At 59.6% G+C, this 19,015-nt stretch overlaps 5 protein-coding genes across 5 annotated transcripts; 1 reads left to right on the top strand and 4 right to left on the bottom strand.

Annotated features, from left to right (window-relative positions):
* Positions 1–50: 50 nt before the first annotated feature.
* On the bottom strand, positions 51–1,475 carry RNR2 (Ribonucleotide-diphosphate reductase (RNR), small subunit; the record flags this gene model as incomplete). Its single annotated transcript, XM_066774201.1, has 4 exons — positions 51–661; positions 715–1,048; positions 1,123–1,368; positions 1,404–1,475. The coding sequence occupies 4 exons, from the start codon at positions 1,473–1,475 to the stop codon at positions 51–53; spliced, it is 1,263 nt and encodes a 420-aa protein (XP_066636768.1).
* Positions 1,476–3,254: 1,779 nt separating this feature from the next.
* Positions 3,255–4,640, bottom strand: SLS55_002719 (uncharacterized protein; the record flags this gene model as incomplete). Its single annotated transcript, XM_066774200.1, has 3 exons — positions 3,255–3,758; positions 3,864–4,099; positions 4,439–4,640. 3 exons carry the CDS (start codon positions 4,638–4,640, stop codon positions 3,255–3,257), a joined length of 942 nt encoding a protein of 313 aa, XP_066636767.1.
* Positions 4,641–7,633: 2,993 nt separating this feature from the next.
* SLS55_002718 (uncharacterized protein) lies at positions 7,634–9,990 on the bottom strand (the record flags this gene model as incomplete). Its single annotated transcript, XM_066774199.1, has 3 exons — positions 7,634–8,278; positions 8,331–8,447; positions 9,319–9,990. 3 exons carry the CDS (start codon positions 9,988–9,990, stop codon positions 7,634–7,636), a joined length of 1,434 nt encoding a protein of 477 aa, XP_066636766.1.
* Positions 9,991–13,415: 3,425 nt separating this feature from the next.
* Positions 13,416–14,475, top strand: SLS55_002717 (uncharacterized protein; the record flags this gene model as incomplete). The annotated part of the gene is made up of 2 exons (XM_066774198.1): positions 13,416–13,759; positions 13,872–14,475. The coding sequence occupies 2 exons, from the start codon at positions 13,416–13,418 to the stop codon at positions 14,473–14,475; spliced, it is 948 nt and encodes a 315-aa protein (XP_066636765.1).
* A 3,229-nt stretch (positions 14,476–17,704) lies between these two features.
* On the bottom strand, positions 17,705–18,778 carry SLS55_002716 (uncharacterized protein; the record flags this gene model as incomplete). Its single annotated transcript, XM_066774197.1, has 3 exons — positions 17,705–17,890; positions 17,947–18,442; positions 18,588–18,778. 3 exons carry the CDS (start codon positions 18,776–18,778, stop codon positions 17,705–17,707), a joined length of 873 nt encoding a protein of 290 aa, XP_066636764.1.
* Between the last annotated feature and the right edge of the window lie 237 nt (positions 18,779–19,015).

Genomic DNA, 19,015 nt, shown 5'->3' with positions numbered 1-19,015 from the left:
ATACAAGGATATAGAGCAACAACAAAGAGAAGGGCCTTCAAGCGATGCGCTTAGAAGTCCTCGTCGAAGGCGAAGTCACCCGACACGGTGGCCGGCGCGCCCGTCGTCGTCTCGGGCTTCTTGTTGGACTTCTCCATGACGCCGGCCTTCTGGTAGTCACCAACACGCTTCTCGAAGAAGTTGGTCTTGCCGCTGAGCGAAATGTTCTCCATGAAGTCGAAGGGGTTGGTGGCGTTGTAGTACTTCTTGTTGCCGAGCGCCACCAGCAGGCGGTCCGCGACGAACTCGATGTACTGGCACATGAGCGTGGCATTCATGCCGAGAAGAGCGACGGGCAGCGCATCCGTCAGGAACTCCTTCTCGATATCGACAGCCTCGATGATGATCCTCTCAACAGCCTCGGGGCTGGGCTTCGACTTGATGTGCGAGAACAGCAGGCAGGCAAAGTCGGTGTGCATGCCCTCATCACGGGAGATGAGCTCGTTGGAGAAGGTGAGACCGGGCATGAGACCGCGCTTCTTGAGCCAGAAGATGGAGGCGAAGGAGCCGCTGAAGAAGATACCCTCGACGGCGGCGAAGGCAATCAGACGCGATGCGAAGGTCGAGTTCTTGTCGCAGATCCAGCGCAGAGCCCAGTCGGCCTTCCTCTTGATGCAGGGAACTATGACACGTTAGTGATCCATGCTCCATATCATCGTGTGGGGTCTATCATACTGTTGTCGATGGCGTTGAACAGGTAGGTGCGCTGCTTGGGCTCGCTAATGTACGTGTCGATGAGGAGCGAGTAGGTCTCCGAGTGGATGTTCTCCATCATGATCTGGAAGCCGTAGAAGCAGCGGGCCTCGGGGATCTGGACCTCGGAGCTGAAGCGCTCGACGAGGTTCTCGTTCACGATGCCATCCGACGCGGCGAAGAAGGCGAGAACGTGGGAGATGAAGAAGCGCTCGTCGTCGTTGAGGCGCTTGTTCCAGTCGTGGAGGTCCTTGGAGAGGTCAATCTCCTCAGCAGTCCAGAAAGAAGCCTCCGCCTTCTTGTACATCTGCCAGATCTGTGGTGTTGTTAGTCGCTGAAAAACACGGCTTTACGCGTGACGCGTCCGGACGCGTCGGGGTATACACGCACCTCGTGGTACTTGATGGGGAAGAGGACGAAGCGGTGGGGGTTCTCCTGGAGCAGGGGCTCGTGGGCCTCCTCCTTCCTGATTGTGGGCGCGGTCGAGGGGTGCTTGATCTCTTCTTCGGGCTCGTCCTCGAGGTCGGGGATGCCCTTGACCGGGCGGGCGACGTTGTCATCCTCCCACTCGCCGGAGAAGTCCAGCTTCTGGGCAGGCGAATCGTTCATGCTCAGGTTGGCAACGGCCGAGGCAGCCTGGTACGCGTTGTGTTAGCTCGAGGACCGGGTACATGCATGACGCGCTTGATGGCGGCAGTGGCAAGGCAACGGACCTGCTTGGAAGGGGTGGCCTGGGCGGACATGGCGAATGCTCTGCAGAGGGAACAATTGGGAACGGAGGCAGCAGAGATTTGGCACGTCGAGGCAAAGGATGCAGTAGTGAAGATGTGCTGGTGAGGGATGTAGACAAAGCGCGCGCGGCAGCTTTTCAATGGCCTCGCGCCAAGCAACGCGCTAGCCGTCATGGACGCGACGCGACGCCCACAACACACACGCGCTCGCCATCCACACACGCTCAACGTGACCGCAGCCTGCCCCAAGCCCGGTCCTGCGCCGGGACCACCGCGTTTCCCGGTGCAAGCGTTCCGCGCGATATCGGGTCTCGGCCGCCCGCAACCCTTGCAATGGCTTGGGAAAAGCCTGCGCGGTGGAGCTCTTCGCGGACAATCCTCTCCAGCTCATACCCAAATCCGGCCATTCCTGCCTCCATCGCCCCGAGGTTCACCTGTCCGACGGCGGAGCTTTCTGTCAGCTCTGACAGCAACCTTACGTGACGGTCCCATCGTCCCACTCAGAGGCCTCCTCGGTCCCGCTCGTGTCCTCCGAAGCTGCACCTTGTCCGATCCCGTCACCAAAGCCAAGCCGTATCCGCAACGTCCGAGTGCTTCAGACGCGTCTCGACGCGTCTTCCTGCACCCATCGATTGCCCACACTGCTGATCTCTGGTCCACCATGGTACCACAATTCTTCTCAGCCCTTGCACATGCAGCACCACGCCTTATAAGTCGTCAGTCCTCACCAGACGCGTCACTGTTGCCATCGAATAATGCCAGAACACAGCAACCGTCAAGAGCGCATGTCTCCTTGCAATTGGTCCGCCACGCTCTCAGCTTCCTGTCTCAGAACGCTTCCAAGTTGTGACACGCACACGCCGTCTCGTAGACTGAAATGCAGCCGACAAGCTCTGATTAGACACGATCATGTCCACACATCACCCGTCGCGTCTGCTTGCCTCATTGGCCAAAAGCTAGAGGAGAAAAATCAAGTCGTGTCAGCACAGTGGCCCATCGTCAGATACTAACCACAAAATTTGGCGGCTACAGATTCCATCATCCGCTCTTCTCATGACAATCACGACAGGTCAACGGAGTCAACACTCGCCATCACGTATGTGGGGACACTTGCCACATGGCCATGGTAACAGGCATGCGCTTTTGCTTGACTACTCGCCGTCTGTCCACCGATTACGCGATGAACGCGCCCCGAGCTGGCAATCCATCAAGCGTCCTCCAGCGCCACACCATTTCCATAGATGCTGATACAAAGCCGATTCTTGACACGCCGTCTCTTTGTATACCGCCGGTACACACATTCTATTGGCAGCATGGATTGTTGGCCCTGCTTGCATCAAGAATGGAGGAATGCGATAGGTATTGCATTCCCATGGCCAAGTCCCCAGTAACGGTGGTTGACCAACCGGTTGGGCATGCTGGCAGAAGCGACGACTGAGACGCCTGCCTTGTTGACAAATGGCGGATCGAGACAGATCCGAGCACTGCGGTCTGTACCAGCATACTGTCATGCAAGTCTAGAGGCGGTACGAAATTGACCTGCGCACGTTCAGGATGGAGACGGCTGACTGCCATGCCGCATGGATTGGACTGAAAGACGTTGGGGCGTCCGTCACAATGTCTCTCGTGCGAACAGAGTGCGAAATTCATTCATGCGGTATCATTGATCAATATCTATCTACAAGCACTCAAACCGAAGACGACGCCACCTCTCCCCGGGATATCTCGAACGCATTGACCCCAAACCATGTAGAAGAAGAGCAGAGGAACTCTTGCAAGATTGACTCTCTCTCACCACGTAATCACCGCCTTGACGGCGTGGCCGGAATGCATCTCATCCACCGCCTTCCGCCACTCATCCGCCTTGTAGTACTTCACCAGCCGATCCACCGGGAACTTGCCCGCGCGATACCACTCGATCATCTGCGGCACAAACTTGGCGGGCTGCACGTCGCCCTCGACGGCGCCGATGTACTGCTTGCCGGCGACCATGAAGGGGAAGATGTGGACGTCGAGCTTGGCGTCGAAGGGGGCGGAGCCGACCTGGACGAGCTTGCCCTTGAGGCGGGTGAAGTCCATGGCGCGCTCGATCAGCGGCAGGAAGCCGGTGGTGTCGACGGTGACGGAGGTGCCGTAGCCGTCGGTGACGTCCTGCACCGCGGCCACGATGTCGGTCGGGTCGGCCAGCTTGGACGTGTCGATGAAGTGCGTGGCGCCCAGCTCGCGCGCGATGGCCTCGCGGTCGCTCATCTTGTCGACGCCGATGATGGTCCTGCAGCCGCGGAGTTTGGCGGCCTGTTCTCGTGCGGACGTACGTCGTTAGTGAACCGTTTTTACACCCTTGCGCGATAGGTAGGGAGAGGGATGAGAGAGAGGGTGGCGGTGTTCCGCTCTCCTTACCATGATGGCGCTCAGCCCGACGCCGCCGAGCCCCAGCACCGCGACTGTGTCTTGCGGCCCGGCCTGCGCGACGTTGACGATGGTCCCGCTGCCCGTCTGGATGCCGCAGCCCAGCGGCGAGAAGAGCTTGAGCTCCTCATCGTCCTTCACCAAGCCCCTGACGTTGACGACCGACGTCGACTTGACGACCGTCCGGCTGGCGAAGCTGGATTGGCCGAAGAAGCTGCCTTGGAGATCTGGAGTCGTCGATGAAGAGGCGGACGAGGACGAGTCCGACGACGATGACGAGTGGAAGCAAGGGCAGCCGCCGAAATTGAGCTCGCCGAAACGCACGCAGTGGGCCGGGTGGCCGGCCTGGCAGATCTGGCAGCTGTCGCAGAAGGTGAAGGAGAGGAGGACGGGGTCGCCGGGCGCGGCGACGGAGACGTTCTTGCCGACTTTCTCGACGTATCCGGATCCTATCAATTTTCTTCGGCGTCAACTTTGTTGTACAGACCGAGCTGTGTGGGGGAAACCAAATTGCAAAGACCGCACTCGTGATCGTCTCCACGAGAAGGGGGAAAAGTCGAACATACCTTCGTGTCCCTTCACCGAGGGGTAGATGACACCCGGTCCCTCTTTCAATCCGGCGAACAGGATGTCGGTGTGGCAGATGCCCGACGCGACGATGCGCACCAGCAGCTCGTCGTCGCCGACGTCTCGTACCTTGACATCTTCGATCTTCCAGCCGCCGTCGTTCAAGGGCGCTCGCGAGACGATGGCTCGTGCTGTAGTCATGTCTGGCGAGTGTCGCGAGGCAAAGAAGATTTGTTGTTCTTAGGGAGGAAAGTGCAACGATCAGCTGTCGAAATGAAAAAGAGAAAGCTGAATTTGCGTCAATTGCAGAAAATCTAGACTGTGCTCCGGAATTTGAAGAGCGGCTTTATAGCCATACCCCGGATCCGGGAAACGCACCAAGATACGCAGCGCGGGGCTCCATTGGGGGGGATGGCGGGGGATCTGCAGCGGGGCTAAATCGGTCCATCCGAGCTCCTGGGAAAGCGCTGCAGCGTGACACAACCGCGCAGCCAGCCGCCCAGGGGAAAAATGAAAGAGGAGCGGACGACAGCAGCAGCACACGGCAAGCATAAGCTTTGCCCGGCAACCAGGCTATCCTCCTTCCCTCCTGCATCATTGCCCTGCATGATCCGTCGCGCAGCCCAGAATTCCTCAATGCCTTGCGTTTTGCTTCGCCGACAGCAAGTGGGGACCATTGACGACACACGCGCCCCGTCATCTTTCTGCTCCACACACATCCAAACCCCACTGACCATGCGGTCGCTGATCATCGGTAATTGCGTGCGTTGTTATTGGCTTGGCGCAGCACGAAGCACTTCCCTTGCTCAACTACCGCACATCAGCCGGAAAGGGCCGAGGGTAACGGGTGTCGGCTGGCGAACGCGGGTCGGGAGCAGGTCGCAGCTCGGCTACTACTTATCTACTGCTACCCGCGCCCTAACGCCGGATAGGAAAGGGTGCTAAGGCCGGGATGAGAGCGTGGCTGTCGAAGCGGTATGGTCGAGTGTGAAGTTGGCTTTGATTTGTTGCGAGGTAAGTCCCTGGTGCTAGTGGCTTTCTCCTAGGTGGCGGGAGTGTTCCCCCGTGCAACTCTGCGGACGGGACAGGGTGTTGTGTGCGTTCCCTGACAGATCTGAGACTTGGCCGTCTGCTTGTCATGTTTGTCTGACACAGGGATACAGTGAGTTGCAGATGAAGCTAGTCCTTCTCCAGCCTGGCTAACCGGAAGCATTTTAACCTACTCGCGTGGGAAGTCCAAGATGACGTCCGGCTGCTTTGATGGTAGTTCTGCTACCTCCCTCTAAAACCCAATTCCTGCCTCAATGATCAATTATCCATGTCGGAAGCGTACTACCTTCTGTGGGGTATGGAAAAGCTTCAAGACCTTTTGCAATTTGCTGTGGTGAGTCTCTTTGAGTCTGGGTAGGCTGTGTTGCATGTTACCGTTCAACAATCTCCTTCCTGTCTAACCCCACGCCCATGAATAATCCGATCCCAATATCAGTACCGCCCTCTCCTTTCGTGCAACACGCTCTTGAGTTTTTTCGTCCATCCACCCAATGCAGCGTAGCCACGTTGCAGCCAACCCACCACCTCCACCACCCCCACCCGAGTCGCTCTCATACCCTCAGCTCCCCTCCTCCACCCGCTGTTGCCCACCACCACCACCACCACCTTCCCCCTCTCCCTCCCGTCCCACCGCCCCCTCTCCCTCCCCCTCCGCCCCAACCCCATCTCTCAAAAAAACATCCCTATACCCCCCCGCCCTCTCCCACACCTCCGCCGCCTCCCTCTCCCCCAACCCCTCGACCCTCGCCCACATCCTCCCCAACGCAATCGCCATCAACTCCCTCTCCGCCTCCTTTTTCTCCCTCTGCGCCTCGTCCACCACCGCTCGTTCCCGCGCCTCTTCCGCCTCCGCTTCCGCGGCAACCCGCCCGTGCCCGGCGGCCCGCTCGTCGACGACTTGGGATTGCATGAAGAGATGCGAGACCTGCGTGCGGGCGGCGCGCTCGGCGGAGCGGGAGCGCTGGGCGGCGGCGCGGTGGAAGCGCAGGAGGGGGGTGTGGGTGGAGAGGGTGGAGAGGAGCGTGGTGTGGTGGGCTAGGTGGGTGAGTTCGAGGGTGGCGAGGGTGGTGGCGGTGAGGGGGGGTGGGGGGTCGGCGGTCGTGGGAGGGGGAGGGGGAGGGGGCTGGTCGGCGGTGTTGGCGGCGGTGTTGGCGTTGGCGTTGCTGTTGGCGGAGGAGGGTGAGGAAGAGGAGATGGACATGGACGCAGACGCGGATGCGGATGCGGACGCGGACTTGTTGTTGTCGTTGTCGTTGGTGACAGACGTGGACCTGGTCTTGGCTGGTCGACGGGCTTCGTCGGAGGTGGGAGGCGTCTTGCGCTTGAGTAGAGCGGCGGTAGCGGACGGCTTGGCCGCGGCGGCTTTGCTGCTGCTGCTGCGCGGCGAGTTGGGCGGCGGTGCCGGGCTGGTGCGGGGCGTGTCTTCGATCTTGATCTTGACGTCTTCCTGCTGCTGGCGCTGGGCAGGCCGGTGGCTGTGTGGGTTGCCGTTGGCAGGCCGGCGCTGCTGCTGCTGCTGCTGGGTGCGTTGGCTACTGCCGGGAGCAGCCGGTGGATAGGTGGGCTGGGCTGCGGTCAGGTTTGGACGTCGGGGTTGCAGGGAGGCGTGGTGGGTGGAGCAGGACGCTGGTGACTTACTCGCCTGGAAGACGCGGGAGTGCCGAGGCGACTCGGACTCGGACCGGAAGGTGCGCGCGTCGGTTGTCGGGTGGCTCCGACGGTGTTGCGGCCGGGTGAGGTGGTGCTCACTGTGCGCTGTGATCGTGAGCAGTGAAGACGGGAGTGGAGTAGGGGCGGAGGAACCCACGCGTCTGGAGTCGCTCATGATGGGCGGAAGATCGGAGGGCGATGGGACTTGGTCGAGGTGACGTTGAGGCTGCGGGGTGGTGCAGACGCGACGAAGTAGGCGGAGCTGGAGGATGTTGGAGGAGGAAGAGTGGCGAGGATCGAGCGTGTGTGGGTGGGATTATGTAGCCGCCACTCTCGTCGCCGTCATGGGCCGGTGACGCCGACCCTTCACCTTTCACGTGCGTGCATATCCACATTTAGTTCTCACTGATGACCAGGAAGTTGAGCTAACTACCTATCAGGGCTACGGAGACCTTGAGCACCCACCACTTGCCCCAGCTTGTCTCGGGAAACGATCACAGATCATACGGATCGTCATCCAGGGCAAGGCGTTGAATCAGGGCCATGGTGGGAGGCTTGCCAGCTTGCAGGGCCTCATCGATCCCTTCCTCGGGGTGGTAAAGGGCGAACCTGACGTGCACGATCCAGCCCCGCTTGAGCTTCTCGATTTCTGCGCGCAGGCGCTCAAGCTCCTCCGCCCGCGAGACATACAGCTCCGTCTCCTGGCGCCGATCATCTTCCTCGTGCTCGTTGTGCGTCTTCTCCGCTTCCTCGAGCTTCTTCACCGCAGCTTGGACCATGTTGCGCGCCTCGTCGGCCATGCGCGTGGCATCGTGCAGCAGGAAAGTGCCGGCGTGCGCACCGCGAAGCTCGTCCCTGACCCGCGCCATGTTCTCCCTCATGCATACCGCCTCATCGTACTCCTCTTTGGCCTTCTTGATCGCGTCCAAGCGTTGCTTTGTCTCCTGCGCCGTCTGCTTCTTCTTCTCGTGGAAGCTTCTGCACGCCTCGACGTGCGTCTTCCGCATCTTCTCGAACTTGTCGCGCTTGGACGTCCAGAACCAGGGATAGATTGTGTCCGGCACCTGCGTCATCTTGACCGCGGTCGAGTTCACCTTGATGATGGCGGTCCGGATCTGCGCGTCGTCGAAGTCGTATGCCTATGCTTTTTGTCACTCGGAGCTCGGTCGGGGACAGTGAGAGCAAACTTACGAATGCTTCGGTCAAGAGCTCCTGCTTTGTCATGTCCATCTTTGCCAGGTACTCTTTGATGTTGGCACCCGGCGTTTCAAGGGTTCGTTTCCGCTGTGCATATGTGTTCTCGCTGACCTGTGTTTGAAAGGGTTGCGTTAGCTACGTATGTCGGTTCATGAAAGTGAGGCTTGAAGGTTGACATACGACAAGGTTGTTGAAGCGGCGCATGATTTTCTCCAGACACTTTCCCATGGCTTCACTGGAAGGGTGACCGGGTCTCGATGTGAATGTGTTCGATCTGCTGCGAAGTTGTTTGACTTCAGATGTTGCAGTGGTGGCGACGCATAGTCGAACGGGGCTTGGTTGGTCTGGGTGACGGAGGCACTGGTTAGGTAGAGAAAGAGGGGTGACCTGAAGTTTTGGCCTGGTGTTTGTAGCCCAGATAGGTGGTCAATGCTTGTAGCCAACGCGGGTGTTAACGGAGGGTCGGCGACGAGCGTGACACCCGCCAGGTGATGCCAACTTTCGCCACCTCACCTGGCCAACTCACCTTGTACATAAAATTGCACTGTGTCTCTAAAGCTTGATACTGCCCACAAATATGCAGTGGTGATGGAGATAATAACGAGTTTATTTCCACTCATTGCATTCACTCCCAATCATCTTGATCAGTTATAATAGGCGCCGTTGGCATGACCGTCAAATAAGGTCTACACAGAAGGTACTTATAGAGTTGTCGAGGTTTGAGGATCTTTCATATCAATTCCAATTTGTCTACAAAATCATGTGCCAAATCAGACCACAACGCCTGTCGCCAAACCCAACCGTCCATAGTCAAAGTCATTTTTTGATACCACCGTAACTCCGCACGCTTGGTGTGCCAAAATCAACCCCATATCACCCTTTGACGTCTTTTTTCGACCACCATACCGAGAATATTCAGATGTAATGGGGCTCCACTCCCCTTCAGTGCCGATCCGTCAGTTCATGCAGATGCGGGCTTCACATCAAGAACGCCCTCAAGCTTCATATCGGTGCCGCCTCCATCGTCGGTGCTTGCTCCAACAAACAGCCATTCGGCCCATTCCAGATCCTCGCCCCTTTCCACCAAACTATCGACCTCCAGGTCAGTAATAGGACCACTTCCACTTCCCTCTCCATCCTGCTGCTCCTCTCTCTTGATCGCCTCTGCCCCCTCGACCTCTTCCATCTTCACGGCCGCCACCTTTTCCACAGCCACCGATTGCGCCCCGGGAGGGCTGAGCAGCCCGTCGAAGCCTTGCTTCGGTGCCTCTTCGCCGACCACAGGCAGGCGCCCTCCACGGTCCCCCACACCCCCCTCCGCACCCCCCTCTCCCCCACCGTCGCCTCCGCCAGCCCCAGCACCCTCCCCCTCTCCCCCAGCAACCACCTCCATCTCCCCCTCCACCGCCGGCTGCGGCATCACCAACCTCCCCCCAAACCTCCCCACCACCATCCCCAACAACCCCAGCGGGTCCCCCCACTCCAAAAACACACCCACGACCTTCGCCACAGCGGCATCCGTCCTTGCCTCCTCCAGCTCCTGCTCTAACGCCTTCTTTTTCCGTGTTGCGGGGCCGATGTCGTGGTCGAGCTGGCGCTTGCGCTTGCGCAGGGAGTCTATCTGCGCGGCGGCGGCATCGCGCTCGCGCTGCATGGCGGCGATGGTGCGGGTGGCGTCGCGCAGGCGGATGTGGAGGAGGTTGATGGTGCGTTTGGAGGCGCGGGCGGAGGCGGCGGCGAGGGGGGCGGTTGGGGGGGTGGTGGTGGTGGTGTTGTTGACGTTGGGAAGGTTGGTGGGGGGTGAGATGGGGTCGCTGTTGCTGCTGCTGCTGCTGTTGCCGCTGTTGGTGGTGCTGGCGCTGTTGGTCGCGGTCATTGTCTTGGGTTTTCTTACTTGCCGTGCTGTGAGGAGGGTGGGTGGGTGTTCGATCTCACCGCTGGTGGGCGGTGGGCTTACGGTGTGGCGGGCTGGACTGGATGATGGTGGGGGAAGGCTGCGGGGGGGCTTCTTTGGTGGGTTTGTCCGGAGAATGAGTCGGCTGTGACGTGGATCTGAGTTTGTGGACGCCGAAGAAGCGGTCTGAAGTAGACTGAAGGGAAGGGAAGGTTCTACTGTGGTGCTCGCCCGTGCTGAGTCTTTGTTGTTAGGACGAGGTGAAGGTGAGGAGATCACAGACCAGCGGAAAGTGTCTGCAAGGCGGTTGTATCGCTGCAGCCTCACGGCACAGCCAGAAAGAGTGGCGAATCCGGAGAATTGAGCTCAAAGTTTGTCGGTGTATAGGTTGTCGAGGCGGAAAGTCAGATGTAAGATGTCACGAACAAAAGTTGCGGACTCATGACGCAACTGCCGTGTGGGAAAGGCTTCAAGTGGCCGCGCTTCACTTCGGGAAAGTACGATACACTCAAGGAAATCAAGATGAAATCATATCATTCCGACGGTACACCGGATGGAGAAAAGAGGCCGGATGAATGAGAAATGGAAATGAGAATTGGTGTCCTACAGCTGAGCATTGGCTCGCGAGAGGACCTTTGTCGTCGTTTTCGAATTTATCTTTAACGATGAAAGCCTTCCAATCTAGTATGGCATTGGAAGAGAAGAGCTTGGAGATGCATGTCAAAGAACCGCCACATGGCTAAGCTGTTCAAAGCTGCAGACGGCTCTTTAGCAATGCGAGGGCGTGCAAGGGTCCTCACTTTGTACAGTGTTCAGATACACGTGTACTCTTGGTTATCTCTGCTCGCCTAACGCTAGGCGTTCAAGCTCTACGTTAAAACAGAAACACGCTATCGATGCATCCGCGTATGTTTAAGTGGTGATCCAGAACGGCCAAGGAACAAGCTGGAGTGTTTCTGAAGGCAAAACGGCGGTGGCCAGCCCTCGACGACATGCCACGGCAGGCTGTGAACCCAGAAATGGTAGAAGGTACGCAACGCAGAGGGCTGTGCCTCTAGTGTTCCGACGTCCACTGGTTCTCGAGGCATCGTTGCCCAGGCCGACCCAGGTAGACGGGCGCGCCCCAGTATGGAAGCGAATGTTCGGTTTAACTAGTGCAAGTGAAAGGCACAACGTGACGTATCCGGTGTCTCGCAACCAAGATGCTGCATGATGCCGATCGCGACACAGGCCAGGTGTTTGATTCAGCAGATACATAGAAGAATGGGCCGCAGGCAGACAAGGCGAAACAGAAGGGGAAGTTGGGGGCTGCGCCTCCGAAGGCGAATGTCAGGCTGCGGTATAGCGGGCCAAGCGGATTGGAGAGCGAGCGTCCGGGTTACACGTAGGGGCTGTGTATAGTGGTGGTGGACGGCAATGTACCGAAACGGCCCCGGGGGTTTCGACTGCGCCGCCGAGCAGAGGCCTATCACAGCCAGCCCGGCCCTGACCGGTGTGCCCCAGGCTGCGAGAGCCTGCACCTCGCCCAGCTGCAGCGAGCAGCACGTCGGCGAGGCTGAAGACGCGATTCAGCTTAAGATGGCCCGCCTCGCCACTGCCGACGCGCATGCTCGCATCCACTCCACGCCGGCTTCCTCGTTTGCTGGCTTCTATTAATATCCATGCCAGAGCGCCCGCCGCCAAGCCCCGCCGATTGTGTGGTGACGGTCGACCGCCTGCGCCTGCGCCTGCGCCTGCAACGCTCCGCGCGTCGCCAGCCAAGTCACTGCATTATGCGTCTCTGCTCGTGCGCTTCCGAGCATGCCGACCGCAAGAAGCACCGTCGGTAAGTGCAGCCCCTCGCTCCGCCAGACGCTCGGCCGGCCTGACACGCACGCGCAGCCTCAGCCGTGAGGTCGAAGTAGAGTTGGGCCATGAGGTCATGCCCATCCTGGCCCAGCTCCTCGGCACCATCGCCCGCCTGCAGCTGCCACGGCGGCGCCTGAGACGCGGCGTCTTTTTTTTGCTGCTTCAGGCAGACCGCACGCCGGAGCGGTGGCAGCGGCGCCAGCGGCGACTGCAGGCGGCCGCCGCGACCTGGTTCTCGGTCTTCCCGGGGAGCGTGCGGCCGGTGAGCACGACCTGGCCGTGGACGATCAAGCCGGCGCTGGCCGTGCTCTGGGGCGTGAATTGGCAGCATTACAATTCGCCGCCGCCGCCTTCTGGCAGCTTCGACGCGGTCGACGGTAACGGGCGCACGCGCGTGCGGGCGGCGGTGCTGCTAGACAGCCACCTGCGCGACGCTGGTTGGGAGTGGCAAGCACCGGATGCGGGAGCGTGTGAGTTGGTCGTTCCATTCGCCGTCGTTGGTGCCTGAGGCGCACTGGCACTGGCTGGGCCGGCCTCCAACCGTGCCGGGCCAGCGCGCGCTGTGCTGGCACTGGCAGCCCTCTGCGCGGGGCGGTGCTTGCTGACGTTGAGCCGCTTGGCAGATCTGCAGTTCGGGCGCGAGGCGGTTGCGACGGCTTTGGCGGGCGAGGCGGGCGAGCGAGGGCAACCGATGATGCACCTGCAGCCAGGCGCCGGCACCGCGGGCGGAGCGGAAGCGCCGGCCTGGGATTTCAGGAATCCAAATCGCAGTGCGCGCGCCCCCGCTGCCGCTCAGCCACAGCTCCGACGCAATCCTCGCCATCAACGCGCCCAAGGCTCCAACGCTGGTGAGTCATCCGGCCGCCTGAGTGGCCCGCCAACTGAGCTTGTTTCTGACTCCGACCGCCCGTGCAGATCCGCGCCCGCCGTCGGCCGCCGGCCATTTATATGCCAACGCGTTGTCGCCCAACGCGTCGCCCTGCGAAGCTCAAGCCTGCGACTGGCCTTATTCGCCTGATTATTCAGGCATTGCCACCTTCGAGCCCACTTCGCACCAGCTCCGCACCACCACCACCACTTCGCTCCAACATCCCCGACACTGGTTCCCCCCGCCCCAGCAACCCGCCCAGCGCTGCCTGGCCCAGCCTGTTCCCGTGTTCCGCATCGAGGATTTCACCTCCCACACCGCGCTGCAGCCTGCCCAAGCGCAAGCGCCTGCATCGCCTGCCAACGACTATATATCGAGCCGGGCCCTCTCGCCACGCCGCGCCGCTGCCTCGTTTCCATCTGTCTACGCTTCCCCCATGGATGCTGCCATCGCCCACGTCCCGCAGGTGATGCCCGACCTTTCCAAGGCTTCTGGCCCCGTCAGCCCCGTCTCCATGAACGAGGACGTCGCCGCCGCCCAGATGTCGCCTGCCGCAACCTCGACCGCCGCCAACCCGCGGAAGCGGAAGCTGTCCGACGTCTCGCTCGCCGCCCATCCCGTGCAGTCCGCCACCCCTCAGCTTCCCCTCCGCGAGTCTTCCGAGGAGCAGGACCGCTACGACGGCTACACGCCGCGCGGCAAGTATTCGCACAAACGCACCGAGGACCCGCCCCGGAATGCCGAGGGCAAGATGGTCTGCAACTTTTCCTCCGACTGCCACGGTATCATCTTCGAACGAAAGTGCGAGTGGAGGTGAGACTTGCCCCTCTTCTTCTTCTTCTTCCCCACCTGTTCCCCCCCGCCCAGCACCAACCTGCCTCACGTGTGTTTTGAATGCAAAACCCGACGCTAACCCTCCCTGCAGCAAGCACATGGACAAGCACGACCGCCCGTACGTCTGCCGCCACAAGGGCTGCGAGAAGCTCCAGGGCTTCACCTACTCGGGCGGCCTGCTGCGCCACGAGCGCGAGGTGCACAAGATGCACGGTGGCACCAAGAAGGCGCTGTTCTGCCCGCACCAGGACTGCAAACGCAGCATGGGCCAGGGCTTCACTCGCAAAGAGAACCTGGCCGAGCACATCCGCCGCGTCCACCGCCGCGCCAGTAATTCCGAAGCCGCCTCGTCCCCCACCGCTCTGCTGGGCGGTGGTGCGGGCGGCCTGTCGAAGCCCGAGGATGATGGCGCTAGCGAGGCCGGCCTCAGCCCCGACGCTGAGGCCGATGACGTTTACGGCGGTGCCGTTGGCGAGAGGCGTGTCGGCCCGTCGCCGAGTAAGAAGAGGAGGACGTCTGGCGCGGATGGTGGAGGTGGTATTGGTGGGGGCGGTGGTGAGACGGACGAGGATGACCTGAGAGAGGAGATCAGGCGACTCCGTCGCGAGAACGAGGAGAAGGATAACAGGCTCAAGAAGCTGGAAGCGGCGGTGGAGGCCCTCAGCAGAGGGCAAAGCGTGCCGACCATGGTCTAAGTTTCTCCTTTCCACTCTTCCCGTTTCTTGTCTTCACTTTCGGTGTTCTGCGTTCTACATCATCTGGGATCGGATATTGTTTCATTGGGCAAGGAAATCACGGCACCTAAGATTGCATAGCACGGCGTTGTTCGGATGAGCGAATGGACGGTCAATCTCCCGATGGATCAACTACCACGGAGGAAAGGGGGATCACGCTTTTATTCTTCTCACCATTTTCCACAAGTTCTGCTTGTTTTTAACTTTTCGCTTCCATCTCCTCTCTTGTACGATGGACATGACTTTCCCTCTTTTTTTTCTTCTCTTTCTCTCAACCCCTTCTCATGACCATGATACGAAAGAACGAATTGGCTTGTCTGATGCTAGATCGCTCCTCCGTAAACCTAGACTGTTGTAACTGAATATCTATTCATCTCATACCATCGTACCGCCATCTGCCGTTCCGTCATCTGAGGAAAATGCAGAGCTTACTCTCTCTCACATCACAGATACGAACACACCCACCACCCCTCGTCACCGCGACGAATCAGCGCAAGCCAACCCCGTCAACGAATGTAAACCGAACACAAAGCACACAGCACACACGACGATGACAAGCCTGGCATCGTCGTTCTAGAGCATGCGCACGCCCGGCCATCATCATCATCATCATCATCATCATCCCCAACGCATCCCGCCCCATCAGACCAGTTGTCATCCCACCTCTCATCACGCCAAAGCCTCGTACGGCCTCAGGCCACAAACGCGTGCCGCCGGAAAAGGGAAAACAAGGAACCACCACCTACCCCCCCACAAACGGCGCCATCTCGTGATGGTGGGGGACGGCATGAGCCGGGGGGGCTGAGGCAGACGAGAGGAAGACACATTTCCAGACCATTTTCGTCCCGTCGTATGTCAGAAAAAGAGTGGATTTTCTTACCGAGGCTGGTGGGCGAGTCGAGACCTGTCTGCTCTGGGTGCGTGTTGTTGCTGCCTACAGGTACTTGCCGTCGACGTCCGTCGGTCCCGTTGCACGGGGGGGTAGGGGTCGGGGTAGGTCGGATGTGTGTGTAGTGTGGTGCGGCGGTGCACTGGCAGCCGTAGTGCCACCCACCGACCCGACGACCCGACGACCATCAACCACCCGACACCACCCAAACCCGATCAGCGATAGCCGTGCATGCGAACCGCCGTATGCATGTACAAACAATGACTCACTACTCATGCACGGCTTTCCTTCTCCTTCTTCTTCTTCTTCTTCTTCTGCACGGCCGGCAACAAAGACAGCAAAGCACGGCAGCTGCGCATATCGCCACACGTACGGGCGAGCAGAGACCACACGAAAGCACCATCATTGGGGGGAATAAAAATGTGGATGCCTGCGCGGCCCCCGCACAAGTCGTCCGCTAACCCCGAAACGGCAGGCGAATTGGCGTCGGTGCCTTGCCTGCCCCCAATTCTCGTTGACTACAACTGCGCATGTGATCGCGCGTCGCTAGCGCGTTTTTATCCTGCTTTCTTTGGTCCGAGGCTTGCCAGCGAATGAACTGGCACTACTGACTGCTTCCCGCCCTGAGTAGTGAGTGACTGTTTGTGACACATTACACTAGCAGGGCTGTATTTTTTCTTTCTTTGGTTCGCGGAACCGAGAGGACGACGCAAGAAGTGGTGGCTGAGGCAAGAGTGAGTGAGTGAGTGATGATGAATCCATCTGCCCTTCCAGCGTAGCCGCCCCGGGCCGGGCGGGTGTGTGTGTGCGGCCGGGAGCAGGCGGGCGGCTTTTTTTTGCGTGCCTCGCGGCCTCGCGGCCTCTGTCATTATTCCCTTTCGCCGCCGCTGCTGATGCTAGTGTAGCGGCGGGGAAAGCGGAGAAAAGCAGGATGGCGATGACGGGATGATGCGAGAACTGCTTTCTTCCCCCCTTCCCGTCTTTTTCTCGGAAGACCAGCCGAGACGCTGGATGATGACGAATGCGAAAATGGGTGCTGCGTGGGTGGGGGAAGGGAATTTGGATTTGTTATTGTCATCATCCCATCGCCCCATCCATCATCCGCTTGACCGGGGAGACCAATCGAAACGATGAGTGTGGTGCAGGGCAATAATGGCCGTCCGCCGTCGTCGTCGTCGAGCGACCCGATCCTTCTCCGACGACAAGGCGACGAGGGGGAGGACTTCTATTTTCTTTTCTTATCTGGCCCCCTCCAATTTTTCAGCCTTGCGCGCGCCGGCGATCGACAGTCCAGGGTGGAGTGGTGTGTGGTGGGGTGCAGGAAGGGTGGGGATCATTTCGTTTTTGGCGGCGGCGGCTCACCTATCCGAACCTGGGCGTTATTTTGGGGGCCGCTCGCTCGCTCGCCGCCGCCGATGTCGCGGCGGAATCTCGACCCCTACCTACCTACGTACATCCCTGGCACGCCCCGCTCCGCTCCTCCGTTCTCTGTTAGGTCCTTTTCCTCCTTTTGGGGGCTGATTGACGGTTGTGTCTTTGCTGCCTTGCGATGATGTGGGAGAACGGCGCAGTAGTAATCATGGATGCATGCGCGACAAGACCTTGGCTTGGGAAGGATGCTGGATCGTGCCCGTTCTGCCTACATGCCATGTTTGCCTGCGGCGAAGAAAACCCTTGGCCTGTGCCGTAGTAGATCGTGGCACGGACACGGAAGAGATGCGGCTGCCCGTTGGATGCTGGTAATCCCCAGTGTTGAGGCTCTAGGCAGCAGGAGGCTGGAGTAAGCACTAACACTTGCGGCTCGTGGTTCCGCCATGAAGGAGCGGAACATTGGCGGGAAGCAACGCGTGAATGCCTCATCGCAGCCTTGGGCTTGAGAGTCATCGTCAAATGGTGGCTTGCGGCGAAGGTCATCCCTCGTACTGATGAGGTGTGTCCGAGTAACCCGGTGACCCCTCTCAGTCACCGGCCAAATAAATATAGATGATCACGCAAGACAGCTACGCCGCGGAGAGTTATCAACTGAGATGACTATGTCCGCATAGATTACTCAAGGCAGAGCTTTTGTATCCACGCCCAAACGAAATGTACACAATTAAAACTTCCCGTACCTGCCGCTGTTGTCGCAAAGCTCGGTTTGCGATACGCCGAGTATATCAACGCATGAAAAGAACAATGCAAACGCTGCAATGCTTTAAGAGCTCTCGCTCTTCTCGTCCTCGTCCTTGGAATTGGATAGAGTTGTCAGCGCATCGGTTCCGGTAACATGCGGATAGTCAGGGGAATTGAAATCCAGAAATCTCATACAGCAGGCCTCTTGGGGTCGATGGTGCCCTTGGACTTGGCGGTGTCAACACCGCCCTCGGACTTCTTGCTCTTGGAAGGATCCTTGTCGATGTCGGTGCTGTGCCTGGTATCGGTGTTAGAGAGACCCTGCTGCTTGCCAGACATCTGGTTCTGGCTCAGAGCCTCCTTGCTAGCAGCGGGCTGGTCAGAGTTAGCGTACATGTTCACCCTGTAGGAAGATTTTGGCGTCATCATACCTGATCTTTAGCGGAGCCTGGGGCATCAGCTTTTGAGTCGCCAGCACCAAGTTCCGTGCGGTAGTCGCTGTCAATGCGCTTCTTTGAGGCCCCCTCCTTGGCATCATCCTGCGAGGAGCGGGTGTCCGGAGCCTTTTTGTCATCACCGGCACTGGATGCGCCCTTGAAGCGAGGTCCCTCTGAATCCTCCTTGGGCTTCTCTTCCTTGGGCTGCTCCTTGGATTCGTCCTTGGAGTCGTCCTTGGATTCCTCCTTGGATTCGTCCTTGGAATTCTCCTTGGACTCATCCTTGGACTCATCCTTAGATTCGTCCTTGGACTCCTCCTTCGGCTCCTCCTTGGGCTCCTCCTCCTTGGGCTCCTCCTTAGGCGCCTCCTCCTCCTTGGGCTCCTCGTGCTTCTCCTCGTGCTCCTCGTGGTGGCCACTGTGGTGAGCCTCACCGGGCTGGAGCATATACCAGGTACCGGGGACACCGAAGGCAACAGCACCAATCAACCTACGGAACAATTAGCTTATTGGGGGATTAATTGAAGCCGAAAGGTCCGAAGCGTTGAAGGGCAATGGCCAGTTGTGGGCGAACGGATTGCTTATGCGACGCAAAATTCTTCATCGCGATCGGCTTCCGATTCCGCAGTACATACCAAGGAAGGTCGCTCTTAGCCTCACCGTGGCCGTGGCCACCGTGTGAGCTGCTGTAGGCGCGGCGCGACACAGATTGGGAGATGCGTTGCCATGGCTGTTGGCGGCCGGCGCTGCGGAGGCCGGTGCGGGCGACGGGACGGGCGAGCTGCTGAGCAGCGGCGCGGAGGACGGTGGAGCTGGGGAGAACCATTGTGAAGCTGCGCGAGGAGCAATTGAACGAGATGAGAGCGGATGGAAGTTGGGGAGGAGCTCAATGGGCAGATGGAAGCTGTAAGAACAAGCGGATGGCTGGGATCGCGAGGCGAGGGCGACATCGACATCATCCGTCATTCTTGCGCTGGCTGCCGACGCCAGCGCTAGCGGCCGAGCTACGGGCACCCGCGCCAAGCCGCCTCCAGGCTGCCCGCCAGGCCCCTCCACCCAAGCC

This window comes from Diplodia seriata (genome assembly GCF_021436955.1).
Source record: "Diplodia seriata strain FDS-637 chromosome Unknown scaffold_2, whole genome shotgun sequence".
Taxonomy (NCBI): domain Eukaryota; kingdom Fungi; phylum Ascomycota; class Dothideomycetes; order Botryosphaeriales; family Botryosphaeriaceae; genus Diplodia; species Diplodia seriata.
This window is presented reverse-complemented; position numbering and strand designations above follow the sequence as displayed.